The sequence below is a fragment of the Mustelus asterias genome, unplaced genomic scaffold, assembly GCF_964213995.1.
Source record: "Mustelus asterias unplaced genomic scaffold, sMusAst1.hap1.1 HAP1_SCAFFOLD_210, whole genome shotgun sequence".
Classification (NCBI taxonomy): Eukaryota; Metazoa; Chordata; class Chondrichthyes; order Carcharhiniformes; family Triakidae; genus Mustelus; species Mustelus asterias.
Window position 1 is genome coordinate 694,318 of NW_027590197.1, and position 19,445 is coordinate 713,762.

Consider the following 19,445-nt stretch of genomic DNA (forward strand, 5'->3'; position numbering starts at 1 on the left):
TTTCCAATGAACATTCTTTCCTCTCTCATCCCCAAAGCTGTGAATCTCCATCCCACACACTCTCCCTCCATTCTCACTCTGCTGTATCTAATATTCACCCTCCCAATTCTCCTGAAGGTACTGATTGAGGCTGATTGACAGATCCATGCTCACTGCTTCCTGTCCACCACACACAAATCATAAGAAACAGGAGCTGCGGTTGGCCATTCAGCCCATCGAACTGCCTCAACCATTCATTGAGAATTGGCTGATCTACCGCAGCATCATTTCCCACGCTATCCCCCAGATAGAGAGAGAATAGAGCCAATGTTTCGAGTCTGGAGGGAGGAAAGAATGTTCCATAGAAATTAGAATTGTCTGTTCTGAATTTCTATCCTGCACTGACACTGATGACCTCTGCAAACTTGTTTTACAGGAAATTGAAAGAGGAATCACAGACCGAAATCTCAGACGTTGTGTCTAGATCTGACAGAGTCATATTCCTCGGGACCTGAATATCATCGGCCTTTAAATCAAGGAGAAATGGTTGTCCGGTCTGGTGACTTGAAAAGATTTCAAACATCAGTGTGACTGGAAAAGTGCCAACACGCTGCAACACTGGAGTGAGTGTGTTCTAGTGCATTGACTCAAGAGCTTTAACCAGTTACACAGCAATAAATATCACACCATTCACAGCGGGGGTGGGGGGACTGTTCTGTGTGTGGACGAGTGTTCAACTGAAGAGAAAGGAAAGAACACCTGCACCATGGAGAAACCATGGAAATGTGGGGACTGTGGGAAGAGATACAGAGCCCCATCAGAGCTGGAAGATCATCGGCACAGCCACACTGGGGAGAGACCATTTACTTGCTCTCAGTGTGGGGAGGGATTCACTCGGGTATCCCAGCTGCAGAGACACCAGCGAGCTCACACTGGGGAGAGGCCCTTCACCTGCTCTCAGTGTGGGAAGGGATTCACTCGGTCATCCAGCCTGCAGGCACACCAGCGAGTTCACACTGGGGAGAGACCGTTCACCTGCTCTCAGTGTGAGAAGGGGTTCAGTCAATTGGCTAACCTGCAGAGACACCAGCGAGTTCACACTGGGGAGAGGCCGTTCACCTGCTCTCAGTGTGAGAAAGGGTTCAGTCATTTAGCTAACCTGCAGAGACACCAGCGAGTTCACACAGGGGAGAGACCTTTCACCTGCTTTCAGTGTGGGAAGGGATTCACTGATTTATCCACCCTGCGGAGACACCAGCGAGTTCACACTGGGGAGTGGCCGTTCACCTGCTCTATGTGTGGGAAGGGGTTCAGTCAATTAGCTGAGCTGCAGACGCACCAGCGAGTTCACACTGGGGAGAGACCATTCACCTGCTCTCAGTGTGAGAAGGGGTTCACTGATTTATTCACCCTGCGGACTCACCAGCGAGTTCACACTGGGGAGTGGCCGTTCACCTGCTCTGAGTGTGAGAAGGGGTTCAGTCAATTATCTAACCTGCAGAAGCACCAGCGAGTTCACACTGGGGAGAGATCGTTCACCTGTTCTCATTGTGGGAAGGGATTCACTGATTTATCCACTCTGCGGAGACACCAGCGAGTTCACACTGGGGAGTGGCCTTTCACCTGCTCTATGTGTGGGAAGGGGTTCAGTCAATTAGCTAAGCTGGAGACCCACCAGCGAATTCACACTGGGGAGAGACCGTTCACCTGCTCTCAGTGTGGGAAGGGATTCACTGATTTATTCACCCTGCGGACTCACCAGCGAGTTCACACTGGGGAGAGGCCGTTCACCTGCTCTCAGTGTGAGAAGGGGTTCAGTCAATTATCCAACCTGCAGAAGCACCAGCGAGTTCACACTGGGGAGAGACCGTTCACCTGCTCTCAGTGCGGGAAGGGGTTCAGTCAATTATCTAACCTGCAGACGCACCAGCGCCTTCATACTGGGGAGAGACCGTTCACCTGCTCTCAGTGTGGGAAGGGGTTCAGTCAATTATCCACCCTGCGGACACACTAGCGAGTTCACACTGGGGAGAGACCATTCACCTGCTCTCAGTGTGGGAAGGGTTTCAGAGTTTCATCCGCCCTGCTGAGACACCAAAATGCTCATGAGTGATTCCAGGGGTTGGATTCTGCTGTTATTGTTTCTGCTCTCAATTACATCCAGGACTGCATTTTGTTCATTCTCACAGTTGGTCAATGGGGAGGGTCGGAGGGTTTCTTTCTGCTGGACTGGCCGGTCTCATGACTTTGCCTCCAGTGGGCTGATGCTCTTTGAGTCTTGTTGCGAATACCTGGTTTCAGATTTCACACGGATCACAGAGTGACAGGGTGTGAGGAAGTTAAGAGTTACTATTTCTGTTTGAAACTTCCCAAATGCTCATCCAATTTCCTTTGTAATTGTTTACTGTCTCCACTTCCTCCACCCTCGTAGGCAGCGAGTTCCAGGTCATTACCATTCACTGCATCAAAATATTCTTCCTCACATCCCCCCTTCCTCTCTGACCCAAAACCATAAATCTGTGTCCCCCTCGTCCTTCTCTCGTCAGCTAATGGGAACAGCTTTTCTTTGTCCATCTTATCTAAACCTGTCAGAATCTTGTCCACCTCTATCAAATCTACCCTCAACCTCCTTGCTCCAAGGGGAACAACCCTAGCCTGACATTGACAATAAAGAACAAACTAACAGAATATGTTAATACCTGAAATCAAATGGGAATGTTTAATTTCTGTTTTAAAGAAATCATGAATATATTGTCCCGTACAATAAAGGGATTTGAATAACTCAGCTTGAGTGCAGTTGAATGAAATGTCTCAATCGCGTATCCACCCACAGTCGAGAGGAAGTGTGGAATGTGTAGCTGGAAATCCCTCCCTAACAGCACTGTGGGTGTACTTACACCTTCGGCATTATAGCAGTTCAGGAAGGCAGTGTTGGCGCTGATCGTGGCCGAGGCAGCTACATACAGCCACATATTCTGTTATAACTGAAGGACTGCAGATTAAATGTGCGGCATTATGGGACTGGACTATCTTGACCACATTCCTGTGACTGCTCAGTTTCTGCAATCATGAACCATTAAAGCTGCTTAGCAGGGTCCTGACAGAGGACCTGGTGAGAATATTTACTCAGAATGAGTGAGAATGAAACTTATTCCAGGACCGGCTGGTGTTCAGTGGCTGAGATTCCCGAATCTGTAAAAAGGGGGTCTGACCAGTGGTAGGTAGTCCGGTAAGAAGCGTTCTCATGCATTATTTAAATTATTTTATCATGAAGTTGTGATCAGAACTGTGAGGGACTTGTAACCCAATAGTTGTTGAATTGACGGTAAACTCCAAGTAGCACTGGACTGAAAAGGGGGTCTGACCAAGAAGTGAAGTGATCTCAGGCATTGTTTAAATTACATCATCATTGGCCAACTTCCCCTTTGTGATGTCACAATGGAGTCCTGCCTGAATCAGCCAATAGGAATCACTCTGCTCCGCGGTGACGTCTCTGGGTTCCAGTGCTCAGGCCCGGGCGCACAGACCTGGGAGCCCCGCCCCCACCCATTGTTCCCCTCCCCCTACACCACATCGAGCCAAGGTTTCCAGGCAACCGGCTGGCGGCTCCGGCCAGAGCGAGAAGCTGCTCGGTGATCTCCCCCTCCCCCCGGCCCGGGACTGCGCATGTCCAAGGGAGGGGGAAGCTGCGAATTGCAGGGCAGATCCTGCCCCCTGACCTTCTGAGGTGTTGATTAATAGGAAGAGTTGGAGGACCGGAAGGACTCTGGTCCTCCAGCTGATCAGAGCGCGGGCTTTGCGTGAATGAAGATTGAGCTTCAGACAGACTGAAACTTCCTCCTGTCTCCAACATCAGAGAGGTTGTTTCTGTAGTGAAGTGGTTGTCACGTTTGCCTGACACGCGAAAGGTCCCCGGGTCAGAACCGGGCAGGAATGTTAATTTGTTAATTCCAGCATCAAAGTGGGAAGGGGGAGGAAGGTGAGCTGTTGCCTGCCTGCCTGCTGTCGTCTGGCCTGCCTGCCTGTCGTCTGGCCTGCCTGCCGTCTGGCCTGCCTGTCTTCCGTCCGTCCGCCCACTGGAGGGTGCTCTCTCCCTGGAGGGAGAGAGGACACGGAGTGACTTTCTTTCTTTTTTCTTTCTATCTATGGGAGGGAGGACTGCACGTTTCAACATCGAGGGACTGAGTGGTTGGGCTGGTGCCCTCATCATCAGAAGGTCGGTGCCTGAAAGGGATGGGGGGGTGAAGTAAATTCAGACTGTTTTTTCCATCTGGGGGGGGGGGGCGGTGAAGACACCCCGGACTTGAACTGTTTGCGCCCAAAAGGGCTGGAGGAGTAAAGACCCCCACCCACTGCTGCTGCCCCCAACACCGGCGCCCCCAACACCGGCACCCCCTCCCCTCTTTCCCCCTGACTGGGGCACCGGCCCCCCTCCGTGCCTTGTCCCTCGTCCTCCCTCCTGCTCCTCCGACCTCCTCTCTCGCTCCGGGGAGAGAGCACCTAGATCCCCATCCACCTACCCTACCCTCCCTTATTTTTCCCTCCTCTTATACGCCCTGCCGTGGCAGAGCCTTCTCGGCCCACCTATGCGGGCGTGGCGGCTGCCAGAGCCCCCGCCGCTCCCAAGGCCCTGCCACCTTTTTCGTTGCTCACGCGGCAGCTCGGGGTTAAGTGCTACGCCCACCCCGACATGTCCATCGAGGCCTGTGTCAAGGCAATGGCTGGGGTTGTCGGCCCCTCAGCCATTGTCGCGGCCTCTAAGATGTACGGCCGGGCCGTATTCTTTTTGAAGGCCACCCACCCGCCACATTTATCATTCCCCGCGCGCCGCCCTCTACCTTGTATTGTTCTCGCTTCCAAGTTGAAACCGTCCGTCCGCCGCCGCCATTACCCGCACTGCGCATGCTTCAGGTCCCGCCCCTCATTCACTCCGATTGGTTGGAGGACCAGCCGCTCCCGCTCGGTCCTCCAGTCCCGCCCCCTCTTCCTATTGGTCCGGAGCTGGCGTCAATCAGCTCCCGGGCATTGTGATGTGGAGCATGCGCAGTGTCATTGCTGGCCTTGGCGCTTGTTTGTCCCGGAGGAGCGGAGTCAGCGTTAGGCGGTGGCTGGGAGGATTTGGAAACACTTTGTGGATCCGCAAACCCTTCAGAATCATTGTCAGCTCCCTGGTTTGCAGCTGCGGGGCTTCTCCCTCCCTCCCTCCCGGGAACAGGCCCAGGTTAACGGCCCCATCCTGGCTCAGCCACTGGAGGATGGTTCACATCAGAGGATGGGGGAGGGGGACAATAAATAAGAGGTTACACTTTGGCCTCAAATCAATGAGGACTCTGATCTCTGGGAAGGAAGGAAACCCTGGGAGGTGGGCGGGAAGGATTCACAAACACCCGCTGGAGGCCCCAACATCCCCAATAAGACCCATTGGTTTTATTGTCAGTCTGCAGACAGGAGCTGGAGAACTGAACCCAGACAGAGGAGAGGGAGGGAGAAAACTGGGAGTGGAGGAAAGAAATGGTGAGATGGGTTTGGATTTCAGCCCAGGGAGGAGGGAGAGTGTGTGGGACGGAGATTTACAGATTTGGGGGAACAAGAGAGGAAAAAATGTTCCAGACGAACTAGAATTGTCTGTTCAGAGTTTCTATCGTGTTCTGACAGTGATGACTTTTCTAAACTGTTTTTACAGGATATTGGAAGTGAAAGATTGGCAGACAGAAAATTCAAACCGGACATCACATCTGACAAAGTCATTCAGTTCCTTCGGAGCTGAATATCATTGGTCTTTGAATATAGAAAGAGAAATATTTGTCTGTTCTGCCTGTGGGCAAAGAAATTAAACATCAGTGTGACCGGAAAAGCATCGAGACAAACACACACCCGAGTGAGAGTGTTCCAGTGAACTGAATGTGGAAAGAGCTTTAACCAGTTACACAGCCTGAAAAAACATCACAGTTCACAGCAGGGTGAAACTACGTGTATGTTGTGTGTGTGGATGAGGCTTGAACTGATCATCCAACCTGGAGAAACACAAGGACACCCGCACCATGGAGAAACCGTGGAAATGTGTGGATTGTGGGAAGGGATTCGGTTTCCCATCACAACTGGAAGTTCATCGGCGCAGTCACACTGGGGAGAGACCGTTCACCTGCTCCGTCTGTGGGAAGGGATTCACCCATTCATACAAACTTCTGACTCACCAACGGGTTCACACTGGGGAGAGGCCGTTCACCTGCCCTGTGTGTGGGAAGGGATTCACTCGCTCATCCCACATTGTGACACACCAACTTGTTCACACTGATGAGAGAATGTTTACATGTTCTGACTGTGAGAAGAGTTTTAAATGCAAAAAGGATCTGCTGACACACCAACGAATTCACACTGGGGAGAGACCGTTCACCTGCTCTGTGTGTGGGAAAGGATTCATTCAGTCATCCCACTTGCAGACACATCAACTTGTTCACTCTGATAACAAACTTTTTAATTGTTCCCACTGTGAGAAAAGCTTTAAAAATAAAAAGGATCTGCTAACGCACCAATATGCTCACACTGGGGAGAGGCCATTCACCTGCTGTGTGTGTGGGAAGGGATTCAGCCGTCCATCTGCCCTATTGAACCACCAGAGAATTCACACTGGGGAGAGGCCCTTCACCTGCTCAGACTGTGGGAAGGGATTCACTTGTTCATCCAACTTATTGAATCACCAGCGAGTTCACACTGGGGAGAGGCCGTTCACCTGCTCTGTGTGTGGGAAGGGATTCAGTCAGTCATCCAACCTGCTGACACACCAGAAAGTTCACAGTGCGGAGAGGCCATTTACCTGCTCTGTCTGTGGGAAGGGATTTTCTCATTTATCTTATCTTCTGAAACACCAGCGAGTTCACACTGGGGAGAGGCCGTTCACCTGTAATGTCTGTGGAAAGGGATTTATTCAGTCATCCCACCTGCTAACACACCAGCGAGTTCACAAACGACTGCAAGGTTTGGATTCTACTCTTAATGATGCTGTTAATCATATCCAGGACTGAATCGTGTTCACTCTGACAGTCTTCATCCGTTGAGGTTTAATATTCTGAATAAATATGAAATAGACCAGCTTTGTTTTTTAAAATTGTTGTCGATTTTTGTCTTCCCCACCTGACCCCACATCACCAGGCTGGAGCTCAGAAAGGACAATCGGGGGAGGATCATATGGCAAACAGGACGCAGTCCTTCAGGGTCACAGAGAGGGACAAACAGCACTTTGCTCTTCCTCATCTCTCTTCACGACAGCAAAGTACCCGTGTGGTTTAATCCTGAGATGTGCAAGAACCTCAGTCGCTCCCTTCTATGTTTCAGCGCTCCTAGACCAGGAACAGAAGTTCCTTTACAACTGTGTTTAGAGTCAGGAAGAACAACAGTGAATGCTGGTAGGATGCTGCTAAATCAGAGATTGGTGCAAAACTCGGATCTGTTCCTGACTGAGAGTGAAACGGCAGGATTAGATTTCCAGACTGAAAATGCAGAAAAGTCTAAAATATTTTAATGTGTTTGTGTCAGTGCCAGTTTATTGAACAGAAACCAGTTTAAAATAAATTGGTTAAAGTCTGCATTAAAGTAGCAGCTGGAGAGTTCAAAGGAACCTGTTATCTGCTGGGACAATTAGACAACAATTTGATTCCCAGATAAAAAGGAGCTACAGCGTGTCCAAGAATTCCCAGTTTTATTGATGTGGCTTCCCACACACTGTCCTTTTAAATAAACCTCACTCCTATCAACCTTTAACCATTATAAACAGAATAGAGAGAAGAGTGAAGCTGTGCCTGTCCCTTTAACTGGAAACTGAACAGCATCAAGCCCCAACTGTCCCTTTAAGAATGAATGATGTGTTCAGCTGAAGATTCCTATTGGTAGTTTTCTGGGTGATCTCCTTATTTTGGATTATTCTCAGTGATCCTCAGTTGTGTGAACCTCTTCTCACTCACTTAATATCTCTCCTCTCTGTCAGATACTCACTTAATATCTCTCCTCTTTGTCAGATACTCAATATCTCTCCCCTCTGTCAGGTACTCACTTAATATCTCTCCTCTTTGTCAGATACTCAATATCTCTCCTCTCTGTCAGATACTCAATATCTCTCCTCTCTGTCAGATACTCAATATCTCTCCTCTCTGTCAGATACTCAATATCTCTCCTCTCTGTCAGGTACTCAGTTAATATCTCTCCTCTGTCAGATACTGACTCACTTAACATCGCTCTCCTCTCAGACACTCATTTCACTTACCTTCCACCTCTACACTCAATTAAACACGCTCCTTTCACTCCCTTAACCTCTCTCTCAAATACTGTCTCAGTCACTTAACCTCTATCTTTCTCTCAGACACTCATTCATTTAACTTTTTTTATGTCAGATAGTGCTGAAACTCACTTAATTTTTTTATTCTCTGGTTATCTCTCTCTAAAAAAGCACCAAACACCTTCAATCTCTCTTCTCTGTCTGAGACAACATCGAATTTACAGAGACTCAATCTTCTCTCTCTGTTTTTTTTATTCATATGTGGGACACAGGTGCCGCTGACTGGCCAGCATTTATTACCCATCCCTAGTTGCCCTTGTTCAGAAGGCAGCTGAGAGTCAACCACATTGCTGTGGCCCTGGAGTCACATGTCGGCGAGGCCGGGTAAGGACGGCAGATTTCCTTCCCTAAAGGACATTAGCGAACCAGATGGGTTTTTCTGACAATGGCTTCATGGTCATCACTCGATTCTTAATTCCAGATGTTTTGAATTGAATTCAAATTCCACCATCTGCCATGGCGGTATTCGAATCTGGGTCCCCAGAAAATTTGCTGAGTTTCTGCATTAACATCTAGCGATAATACCACGAGGCCATTGTCGCCCCACTTCTCTCTCCCACTTCCTCTGACAGGCCCTGACTCACTCTCATTTTCTGATATCCCTCTTTGGGGGAAACTCATTCCTTTCTATAATTTCCCCCCATCTCTCCCAGTGATGACCCTCAGTCCAGCTCCCAATTCATTGACTGTTAAAAACCCAAATAATCTTTGTTTATTGTTTAACATGGGAATGGAGGTGAATGTAATGCTGAGAGCGGCAGCAATCTGTGTGGTTGTTCTTGATGCTGTCAGAGTGAGTTCACCCTCACAGGCAGGAAGAATATTCACGGTGATAACATCTCAAACTGATGTCGCCTGTTTCATTCTCAGGAAATACAACTTCCTTTTCTCTGCTGCCGGTTGCAAACCGCGCATCTCACTTCTGGGCAAAAAATAAATCCAGGGAACATGTATCAGTGCGGCCTATATCCGTCCACAGAGACAGGGCAGAGTCACACAGGATCACATTGCAGTGACATTTACAAATGAGTCTGTTATTTCTGTTCAGAGTCTCCATTCCGGATATAATGAGCTGTATTTGTGGATCAGTCACTGAGTTCCCTCTGCTCCCCATAGCTGGGGACTGATTGCCTGCTCCCTTATATTGTATATCATTCTCTCTGAATTGCTTGTTTCCTCTGTTTCTCAGCTTTTATCTCTGACCACCTCATCTTTCTGTTTTTTAAAATCTCTCTCAATGTTTCTGTCTTTCTGTCTCTCCTCTGTATCTCTCTCAGTCTCTGTGTGTTCCTATTTAACCGAGATGTTCAGCATCATGAAGGGTTTCTGATTGATTATAGAAGGAAAAACAGGGAAAAAAGCAGAAAAACTCAGCAAGTCAGAGAGAAACAGTTAACATTTTGAGTCCATATGATTCTTCAGGGCAGGAAAAACATGGGTTTTTCTGTCTTAGATCAGGGTACGTGATGGGGAGGTTTAATAGAGGTGTTTAAAATGACAAACGATTTATGATAGTGTCAATGGAGAGGAACTGTTTCCCAGGTGCAGGAGAGTCTGTCGATGGAGAGAAACTTACCCAGGTGCAGAAGGGTCTGTCGATGGGGAGAAACTTTCCCAGGTGCAGAAGGGTCTGTCGATGGAGAGAATCTATTTCCCAGGTATTGGAGGGTCTGTCGATAGGAAGAAACTGTTTCCCAGGTGCAGGAGAGTCTGTACACAGAGGGGATACAGAGATTTAACATAATTGACAACTTAACTGGAGAGGGTGATGAGGATGATTTTTTACACAATAATTTGATGCAATCTGGAATGTACAAACTGACAGGTGCTAGAAGCAGATTTCAAGTAAAGTTTATTAGTCACAAGTAAGGCTTACATTAACACTGCAATGAAGTTATGTGAAATTCCCCGTGTCGCCACAGTCCGGCACCTGTTTGGGTCAATGCATCTAACCAGCACGTCTTTCAGAATGTGGGAGGAAACCGGAGCACCCGGAAGAAACCCACGCAGACACGGGGAGAACGTGCAAACTCCACACAGTGACTCAAGCCGGGAATTGAACCCGGCGCTGTGAAGCAGCAGTGCTAACCACTGTGCCGCCGTGCTGCCCAGCCACCGTGCTGCCCAATTTAATAGTAAATGTCAAAGAGAATTGGATAAATACTTGCAGAGGGAATTTGGCAGAACGATGGTAAATGGGATTAATTGACAGTTCACTCGTCTTTGTGACACTCTGAATGTTTCTCTCCTGAGGTTTTAACATTTGATCTTTTCAGTCACAATGTGTCTCAAACAGAAGATCAAAACATTGGGTTTGATGAGCTGTCAGATCTGTTTCCCATGTGACTGTAACTCAAGAATTGCAGATAACCATGAGAAGGAACTGATTATTTTCAGTTCCTCTCACAGGTACACCTCAATATCAGAAATCTCTGGAGTTCCCCATGTCCTCATTATTCTCCCCTTGAGCATAACAGCTCTCAGTCAAGTAGAGTCAGTAACACATGTCTCTGCCATGATGTTTGCATTCCTATTTTCCCATTCACCTCCCAGTGACACTCAGCATAACACACAAACCTCAAACTATCATTGCCCCTTACATCTTGTCCTCCTCTTACAAGCAAATATTTGTTGGGCCTCTTGTCTCCCTTAATGTCAGGTTACCTGCAGGCAAAATGACCTCAGCGACACTGGAACCGATCTTTGTGATTATCATTGTTACACCAGATTCCAATCAGCCCCAGGACCTGCAGTTGTAAAATGCAGTAACATTTTAATATCAGGCATGTTATTGTCAAATAGTAAGTGGCAGAGTGACAAATAACAGAATTGGAATATATTATATCAATAGACCATGACTCACTCGCTATCAAATGAGACCCAAACTTTGGTTATGGTGCACGAGATATTGACTGTATTATCATTACATTGGATCCCCGGGCCTAGAATACCCGACGCTAAAATGCCACCCTGACTACCTTCCATGGGAGTTCACCTCTGTTAGCCTGACAGCAGTTTACGTCCCACCCCACGCAGGCGTGAAGACGGCATTGGATGAAATATACACCACCACAAATAGCCTTGAGACGAGGCCTTGTCCTGAGGCCTTGTTCATCGTAGCCGAAACTTCAATCAGGCCAAGCTCAAGGGTGTTCTACCAAGGTACCTGCAACACATCTCCTGTTCCATCAGAGGCCCAAACATCCTAGACCACTGCTATACAAATATCAAAAATGCCTACTGCTCTATCACCAGCCCACACCTTGGAAAATCAAGTCTGTGCTCCTGCTCCCAGCTTAAAAGCAAAAACTGAAATGGGAGAATCTGCCAAAGAAAGTCGTGCAATATTGGTCTGAGGAATCGGATGATCTCCTACTAGACTGCTTAGAGTCAGTAGATTGGTCAGTATTTAAAAACTCTGTGACCAGCCTGAATGAGTCCTCCACTACAGTAACTGACTCATTAGTAAGCGTGTAGAAGACTGTGTGCCAAAGAAGCAAATCCATGTGTTTCCCAACCAGAAACCATGGATGAACAGGGATATCCACTGTCTGCTGAAGTTTAGATCTGAGACGTTCATGTCAGGCGACACTGACCTATACAAGACAGCCAGATATGATCTATGAAGATCCATCAAAGATGCCAAAAGACAGTACCGGATCAAGCTAGAATCCCAGGCTATCCACATGGATTCCCGTCGACTATGGCAAGGTCTGCAAGACATAAAAGGCTACGAGATTAAGGCAGGTAAAATCACCGGCTCCAATGCACCCCTCCCCACTGAGCTCAACACATTCTATGCCCGTTGTGAGCAAGAGGTCAGCGAGAGCACACCCTCCATCCCAGAAGCCTCGAATGATTCTGTATGTTAGGTCACCAGTGCAGACATCAGAGTAGCCTTCTCAAAAGTCAACCCATGGAAAGCAACTGGCCCAGACGGGGTACCCCAATGAACACTGAGGTCCTGCGTGGACCAGCTGGCAAGGGTATTCACAGACATGTTCAACCTCTCATTACAACAATCTAAGGTCCCTACCTGCTTCAAGAAGAGGACCATCATCCCGATACCAAAGAAAAGCCAGGGCAGCGTGCCTTAATGACTATCATCCGGTGGCTCTGACAAACCATCTTTTTGTGATTCATGCACAAGGACACCCAGGTCCCTTTGCGCAGCAGCATGCTGCAATTTATTACCATTTAAATGCATGGTTGGGGACCCCGCGCACCCCCGACATTCTCTCTCTCACCTTCTTCCATCGGGAGGGGGATGCAGAGGTCTTGGGGTCGCGTGCCGACCGACTCGAGAGCAGCTTCTTCCCGTGCTGCTGTCGGACTTTTGGGTGGGCCTATCTTGCATTGGGTTGGTCTTTCTCTGCACCCTAGCTGTGGCTGTGGCACTGCATTCTGCGCTCTCTCATTTCCTTCTCTATGAACGGTATGTTTTGTCTTTATAGCGCAGAAGAAACAATACTTTTCATTGTATGCTAAAACATGTGACAATAAAAAAAAATAGTCCATTTTGCTGTTATTCCTACCAAAATGGATGACCTCACATTTACCAACATTGTACTCGATTTCTGTTGGCAAAATAGGTTGCATGCTTACTTTTTAATTATACAATGTTCAGAGCACTAAATTTGACACACAGAATCATAGAATCCCTATAGTGCAGAAGGAGGCCATTCGGCCCATCAAGCCTGCACTGACAACGATCCCATCCAGGCCCTATTCCTGTAATCTCATGCCCCAACATGAAAGGGGCAATTTATCATGGCTAATCCACCTAACCTGCACATCTTTGGACTGTGGGAGGAAACCCACGCAGACACGGGGAGAATGTGCAAACTCCACACAGTAACCTGAGGCTGGAATTGAACCCAGGTCCCTGGCGCTGTGAGGCAGCAGTGCTGACCACATGTGACCAATAACCAAGGACATGGCAGACATGACCAGTGTGTGAATTGCTGATGAATGGTCTTGTCCCTGTTGTTCCAATCTGTGTCCACAAAGGTACAATCCAATGGCAGAGCCATTGCCCAGCATTCACTGCGGGAGCTGCTGCGCAGGCGCACTGTTAGGTTGTGATTGGAGCATGCGCGGTGCGGGTGCTGCAGCTTGATGGAAGGGCGAGGCGGTCGTGTGGCTTTCGCAACGGGTGAAATAAAACACCGAGTGTGGATGGGGAACGGAGCCGGTGGGTGGAGAGATTTCATTACCACCAGACTCGGCTCGCAAAGTTCGAGTAAAAATCTAACGGTCCCCCATTTGGACCGAGACGGTTGTTCTCTCGGTGTCGGGCCGGGCTCGCCGGCCGCCATCTTTATAAGGGGCAATGTTCCGGCAAGGGCGCTGCCATCTTTATAAGGGGCAATGTTCCAGCTAGGACGCTGCCATCTTTATAGGGGGCAATACCAGCAGCAGGACAGAGCTTTATGCATTTCTATGTTAAAAGCAAAATTCTGTGAGTTCTAGAAATCTGAAATAAAAACCGAAAATGGTGGATTGCTAACCTGGACTGACAATAATGTATTTACAGGATACTCGGAGGAGAGAATTCACAATTCAAAACATTGTATCTAGATTCAGTCGATTCATCAAGATCATTGACCTTTGAATGTGTAAAGAAGCTGTTCTGTCTGTGGGAAATTATTTCAGCTATCAATGTGTCTGGTATTTGGATATAAGACTGATAATTTCAAAATCAAGATTCCGCTTGACTGGAAATCATGACAAAGTACTGCAGATGCTGAAATCTGATGAAGGGTCATCCTGACTCGAAAAGTTGGCTCTATTCTCTGTCCACAGATGCTGTCAGACCTGCTGAGAGTTTCCAGCAGTTTCTGCTTTTGTTGTGACTGGGAATCAATGTGGGTGAGCAGGCACTGAGGTCTTGGGGCTAACTGGACTTGCTGTCATAGAGTCACACAGCACAGAAAGAGGTCCTTCAGCCCATAAGTGAACAAGCGAGGAAAAGATGTTCCACAGCATCAGAATTGTCTATTTAGAATTTCTGTCCTGTACTTACGAGGATTCATTTTATAAACTCCTTTTACAGGCTATGAGAAAGGGAGGAATTCCAAACAAGAACATCAAACCAAACATGACATCCAACATCTACTCACTTGATTCATCAGCGCTTGAATATTGTGAACCTTTGAATGTGGAATGAGAAATGTTTCTCTGTTTCTGTCTGAGGATTTCAAACTGAAAGTTTTGAAACAATTGACTGGAAAAGCACCGAGTGAGAGTGTTCCAGTGAACTGACTGTGGAAAGAGCTTTAACCAGTTATACAGCCTGATAAAACATCACATTATTCACAGCAAGGAGAAACCATACAGTTTGGACAAGGTTTCAACTGATTGTCCAATCTGGAGAGTCACAAGGACACTGGCATCATGGAGAAACTGTGGAAATGTGGGGACTGTGGGAAGAGCTTCAATTACCCAAAGCTGAGAAAACGTTATCATTGTCACACTGGGGAGACACCATTCACCTGCTCTGTATGTGGGAAGCGATTCACTCAGTCATCCCATCTCACTGACCATCAACTTGTACACAGTGATCAGAGACCTTTTAAATGCTCTGATTGTGAGAAGAGGTTTAAAAGCAAGAAGCATCTGGTAGCACATCAGCTTGTCCACACTGGGGAGAGGCCGTTCCTCTGCTCTGTGTGTGGGAAGAGATTCAATCGGTCATCCCACCTTCTGACACATCAGCAAGTTCACACTGGGGAGAGACCATTCCTCTGCTCTGTGTGTGGTAAGGATTCATTCAGTCATCCCAACTTCTGAGACATCAGCGAGTTCACACTGGGGAGAGGCCATTTACCTGCTCTGAGTGTGGGAAGGGATTCAGTCAGTTGTCCGACCTTCTGGTACACCAGCGAGTTCACACTGGGGAGAGGCCATTCACCTGCTCTGTGTGTCGGAACAGCTTTGCTCAGTCATCTACTCTTCAGACACACCAACGAGTTCATACTGGAGAGAGGCCATTCACCTGCTCTGAGTGTGAGAAGGGATTCATTCAGTTATCCGACCTTCTGAGACACCAGCGAGTTCACAAATGATTGTAGAATTTGGAGTTTGTCATTGCTGCTTTTAGTGACATCCCGGACTGAACATGTGGCTGTGTAAGCTGAGGTGTGTAAGGAATGTGTCCCAGCCACGCTCTTCCATGATTCAGTGGTCCTGGAGGGAGAACAGAAACTCCTTTACAACTGGGTTTAGAGTCAGGAAGAACAACGGTGAATATTGGAAATGTGATGTCAAGTCAGAGATTGGTGTTAAATTGGGATCTGTTCCTAACTGAGACTTTGAGAAGAAATAGAAATGTGGAATGAACATTTAAAATGTTTGTGATATTCCTGATCTATCATTGTCAGACAATAACAACACTCTACATTTATATTGTCTCTTTAACAGAGTAAATGTGAAAACTGACACTGTTTTCAGATGTTGTCACTGATGGGAATATGTTGATAAGAAATAAGAGGCCAAGCCTCTGGAGACACCAGAGGTAAGTGTGGGAATGGGAAGGGAAGATACTATAAGTGATTCTCTGACTCTGATTGAAGAGAGAAGAATAGGTTTAAAGTTTAATGTTTATTTATTAGTTTCACAAGTAGGCTTACATTAACATTGCGATGAAGTTACTATGAAAATCCCCTAGTCGCCACATTCCTGCGCCTGTTTGGGTACACTGAGGGAGAATTTGGCATGGTCAATGCGAACCAGTACATCTTTTGAACTGTGGAGGAAACCAGAACATCCGGAGGAAACCCACACAGACAGTGACCCAGAATCGAACCCGAGTCCCTGGTGCTTGAGACGGCAGTGCTAACCACTGTGCCACCGTGCCGCCCATGTAGAACCAAAAGAGAGTAGCCCCACCCAGCTGGACGACAGTGGAGAGGGATGGAGCAGAATGATGTGGGCGACCTTGCCAAAGGCTGCAAATAGGTCGAGGATAAAAAGGGAAAGTTCATTTTTGTTGCAGTCACATAGGATGTCAGTGCGGACTTTGATAAGAGCTGTTTCAGTAATGTGGCAAGGCAGAAACCTGATTGAAGAATTCAAATATGGAGTTCTGGGAAAGATGGCCTTGGGTTTTGGGAGAAGGCAAAACATTCAGAATGAATGAGGGGGCGGGGCTGGAGGACCGAGCGAGAGCGGCTGGTCCTCCAACCAATCGGAGTGAATGAGGGGCGGGGCTAAGGGCGAGTTGCACTGTGGGGATCTGGAGCATGCGCAGTGCCGATCACTGAGGATTGAGACGGTTGCGGAAATATTCAGTCCGGGCGATAACACCGGGTAAATCAGGAATGAGTGATGGAGCCGGTGGGTGGGCGGACTTGGAGGCTTCATAAAAGTCCCGTGTAGCCGCAAGCCCCCAATAGGAAGCTCGGATTCGATATTTGAACCGTTGAAAGGTTGTTCGGGCTTTTCCCCCCGATTCAGGCCCGGGTGAACGATCGCCATCTTAACAGTGTGCGGCCGAGCGCACGCGCAGACAGAGGGAGCTCCATGCTCAGCCCCCTCCGCCCCGATTCAGTCTGATTGGTTGGAGGACCAGCCGCTTGTGCTCCGCCCACTTGCTGCGCATGCGCTCTGCTCCCCGCTGAACAAAGAAGACTGTCTGTGTGGGTTTCCTCCGGATGTTCTGGTTTCCTCCACTGTTTTATATTCGGGTCTGGGTCAATAATCTTCACTGTTTTATATTCGGGTCTGGGGGATAATGTTTACTGTTTTATATTTGGGTCTGGGGGGGATAATGTTCACTGTTTTATATTCGGGTCTGGGGGGGATAATGTTCACTGTTTTATATTCGGGTCTGGGGGGGAGAATGTTCACTGTTTTATATTCGGGTCTGGGGGATAATGTTCACTGTTTTATATTTGGGTCTGGGGGATAATGTTCACTGTTTTATATTCGGGTCTGGGGGATAATGTTCACTGTTTTATATTTGGGTCTGGGGGGGGATAATGTTCACTGTTTTATATTTGGGTCTGGGGGGGGATAATGTTCACTGTTTTATATTTGGGTCTGGGGGGGGATAATGTTCACTGTTTTATATTCGGGTCTGGGGGGGATAATGTTCACTGTTTTATATTCAGGTCTGGGGGATAATGTTCACTGTTTTATATTCGGGTCTGGGGGGATAATGTTCACTGTTTTATATTCGGGTCTGGGGGGGGATAATGTTCACTGTTTTATATTCGGGTCTGGGGGGATAATGTTCACTGTTTTATATTCGGGTCTGGGGGGGATAATGTTCACTGTTTTATATTTGGGTCTGGGGGATAATGTTCACTGTTTTATATTCGGGTCTGGGGGTGGGATAATGTTCACTTTTATATTCGGGTCTGGGGGGGGATAATGTTCACTGTTTTATATTCAGGTCTGGGGGGAGAATGTTCACTGTTTTATATTCGGGTCTGGGGGGGATAATGTTCACTGTTTTATATTCGGGTCTGGGGGGGGATAATGTTCACTGTTTTATATTCGGGTCTGGGGGATAATGTTCACTGTTTTATATTCGGGTCTGGGGGATAATGTTCGCTGTTTTATATTCGGGTCTGGGGGGATAATGTTCACTGTTTTATATTCGGGTCTGGGGGGGATAATCTTCACTGTTTTATATTCGGGTCTGGGGGATAATGTTTTCTGTTTTATATTTGGGTCTGGGGGGGGATAATGTTCACTGTTTTATATTCGGGTCTGGGGGGGATAATGTTCACTGTTTTATATTCGGGTCTGGGGGGGATAATGTTCACTGTTTTATATTCGGGACCGGGGGGGAGAATGTTCACTGTTTTATATTCGGGTCTGGGGGATAATGTTCACTGTTTTATATTTGGGTCTGGGGGATAATGTTCACTGTTTTATATTCGGGTCTGGGGGGGGGGATAATGTTCACTGTTTTATATTCGGGTCTGGGGGGGATAATGTTCACTGTTTTATATTTGGGTCTGGGGGATAATGTTCACTGTTTTATATTCGGGTCTGGGGGGGATAATGTTCACTGTTTTATATTCGGGTCTGGGGGATAATGTTCACTGTTTTATATTCGGGTCTGGGGGATAATGTTCACTGTTTTATATTCGGGTCTGGGGGGGATAATGTTCACTGTTTTATATTCGGGTCTGGGGGGGGATAATGTTCACTGTTTTATATTCAGGTCTGGGGGATAATGTTCACTGTTTTATATTCGGGTCTGGGGGATAATGTTCGCTGTTTTATATTCGGGTCTGGGGGGATAAGATTCACTGTTTTATATTCGGGTCTGGGGGGGATAATGTTCACTGTTTTATATTCGGGTCTGGGGGGGGGATAATGTTCACTTTTATATTCGGGTCTGGGGGGGGATAATGTTCACTGTTTTATATTCGGGTCTGGGGGGGGGGATAATGTTCACTTTTATATTCGGGTCTGGGGGGGGATAATGTTCACTGTTTTATATTCAGGTCTGGGGGGAGAATGTTCACTGTTTTATATTCAGGTCTGGGGGGGATAATGTTCACTGTTTTATATTTGGGTCTCGGGGGGATAATGTTCACTGTTTTATATTCAGGTCTGGGGGGGATAATGTTCACTGTTTTATATTCGGGTCTGGGGGGGATAATGTTCACTGTTTTATATTCGGGTTTGCGGGGGAGAATGTTCACTGTTTTATATTCGGGTCTGGGGGGCATAATGTTCACTGTTTTATATTCGGGTCTGGGGGGGATAATGTTCACTGTTTTATATTCGGGTCTGGGGGGGAATAATGTTCACTGTCTGGGGTTTGTGAGCTCGGGTTGATTCTGCCTACGGTGCATTCTCAGTTGTCAGAGCTCTCATTAAAAGCCCTAATTTCCAGTCAGTGACTGAGTTGTCTCTGATGGGATGGAGAATCAGAGTGGGGGTAATGTGCTTCATGGACAGCGATGGGTGGGAGTGAGTATAAAATAAACCAGGACTACACCAAGTAGTTTTGAGAACATTGAAACCATCACAAAATATCACAGCATCATGTTGGAAAACAGAATACTTTATCTGAATCTTTGATCAATTTTGTTTGATTCAATATTGTGAGTGACTTGTTGGATTGCTGGTTATTTTCTAAAGGCAGCTCAGCACCATCATTTTGGCCATAAAC

The 19,445-nt window shown here is 47.4% G+C and overlaps 3 protein-coding genes across 8 annotated transcripts in view; all 3 read left to right on the forward strand.

The window, feature by feature from the left end:
* The window catches only part of LOC144485677 (uncharacterized), a 136,684-nt gene that overhangs the window by 106,703 nt on the left and 10,536 nt on the right, over positions 1-19,445 (forward strand). For 3 of the 6 annotated variants that reach the window (XM_078203780.1, XM_078203781.1, XM_078203782.1), the window contains exon 1: positions 16,558-16,618. The exons of 1 other annotated variant lie outside the window; for it this stretch is intronic. The gene's annotated coding sequence lies outside the window, so the exon portion shown is untranslated. Of the gene's footprint in view, positions 1-16,551; positions 16,646-19,445 lie in introns of those variants that run through there. 2 more of the 6 variants (XM_078203783.1, XM_078203785.1) reach the window with 2 other exon arrangements.
* LOC144485693 (uncharacterized) lies at positions 196-7,513 on the forward strand. Its single transcript, XM_078203809.1, is given in 2 exon segments — positions 196-2,050; positions 6,474-7,513. Coding segments are annotated over 2 exon segments (1,833 nt in total). The 5' UTR covers positions 196-745; the 3' UTR covers positions 7,002-7,513.
* Positions 4,085-19,445, forward strand: part of LOC144485675 (uncharacterized) — a 77,450-nt gene continuing 62,089 nt past the window's right edge. The window contains exon 1 of the mRNA XM_078203778.1: positions 4,085-4,195. The gene's annotated coding sequence lies outside the window, so the exon portion shown is untranslated. The remainder of the gene's footprint in view (positions 4,196-19,445) is intronic.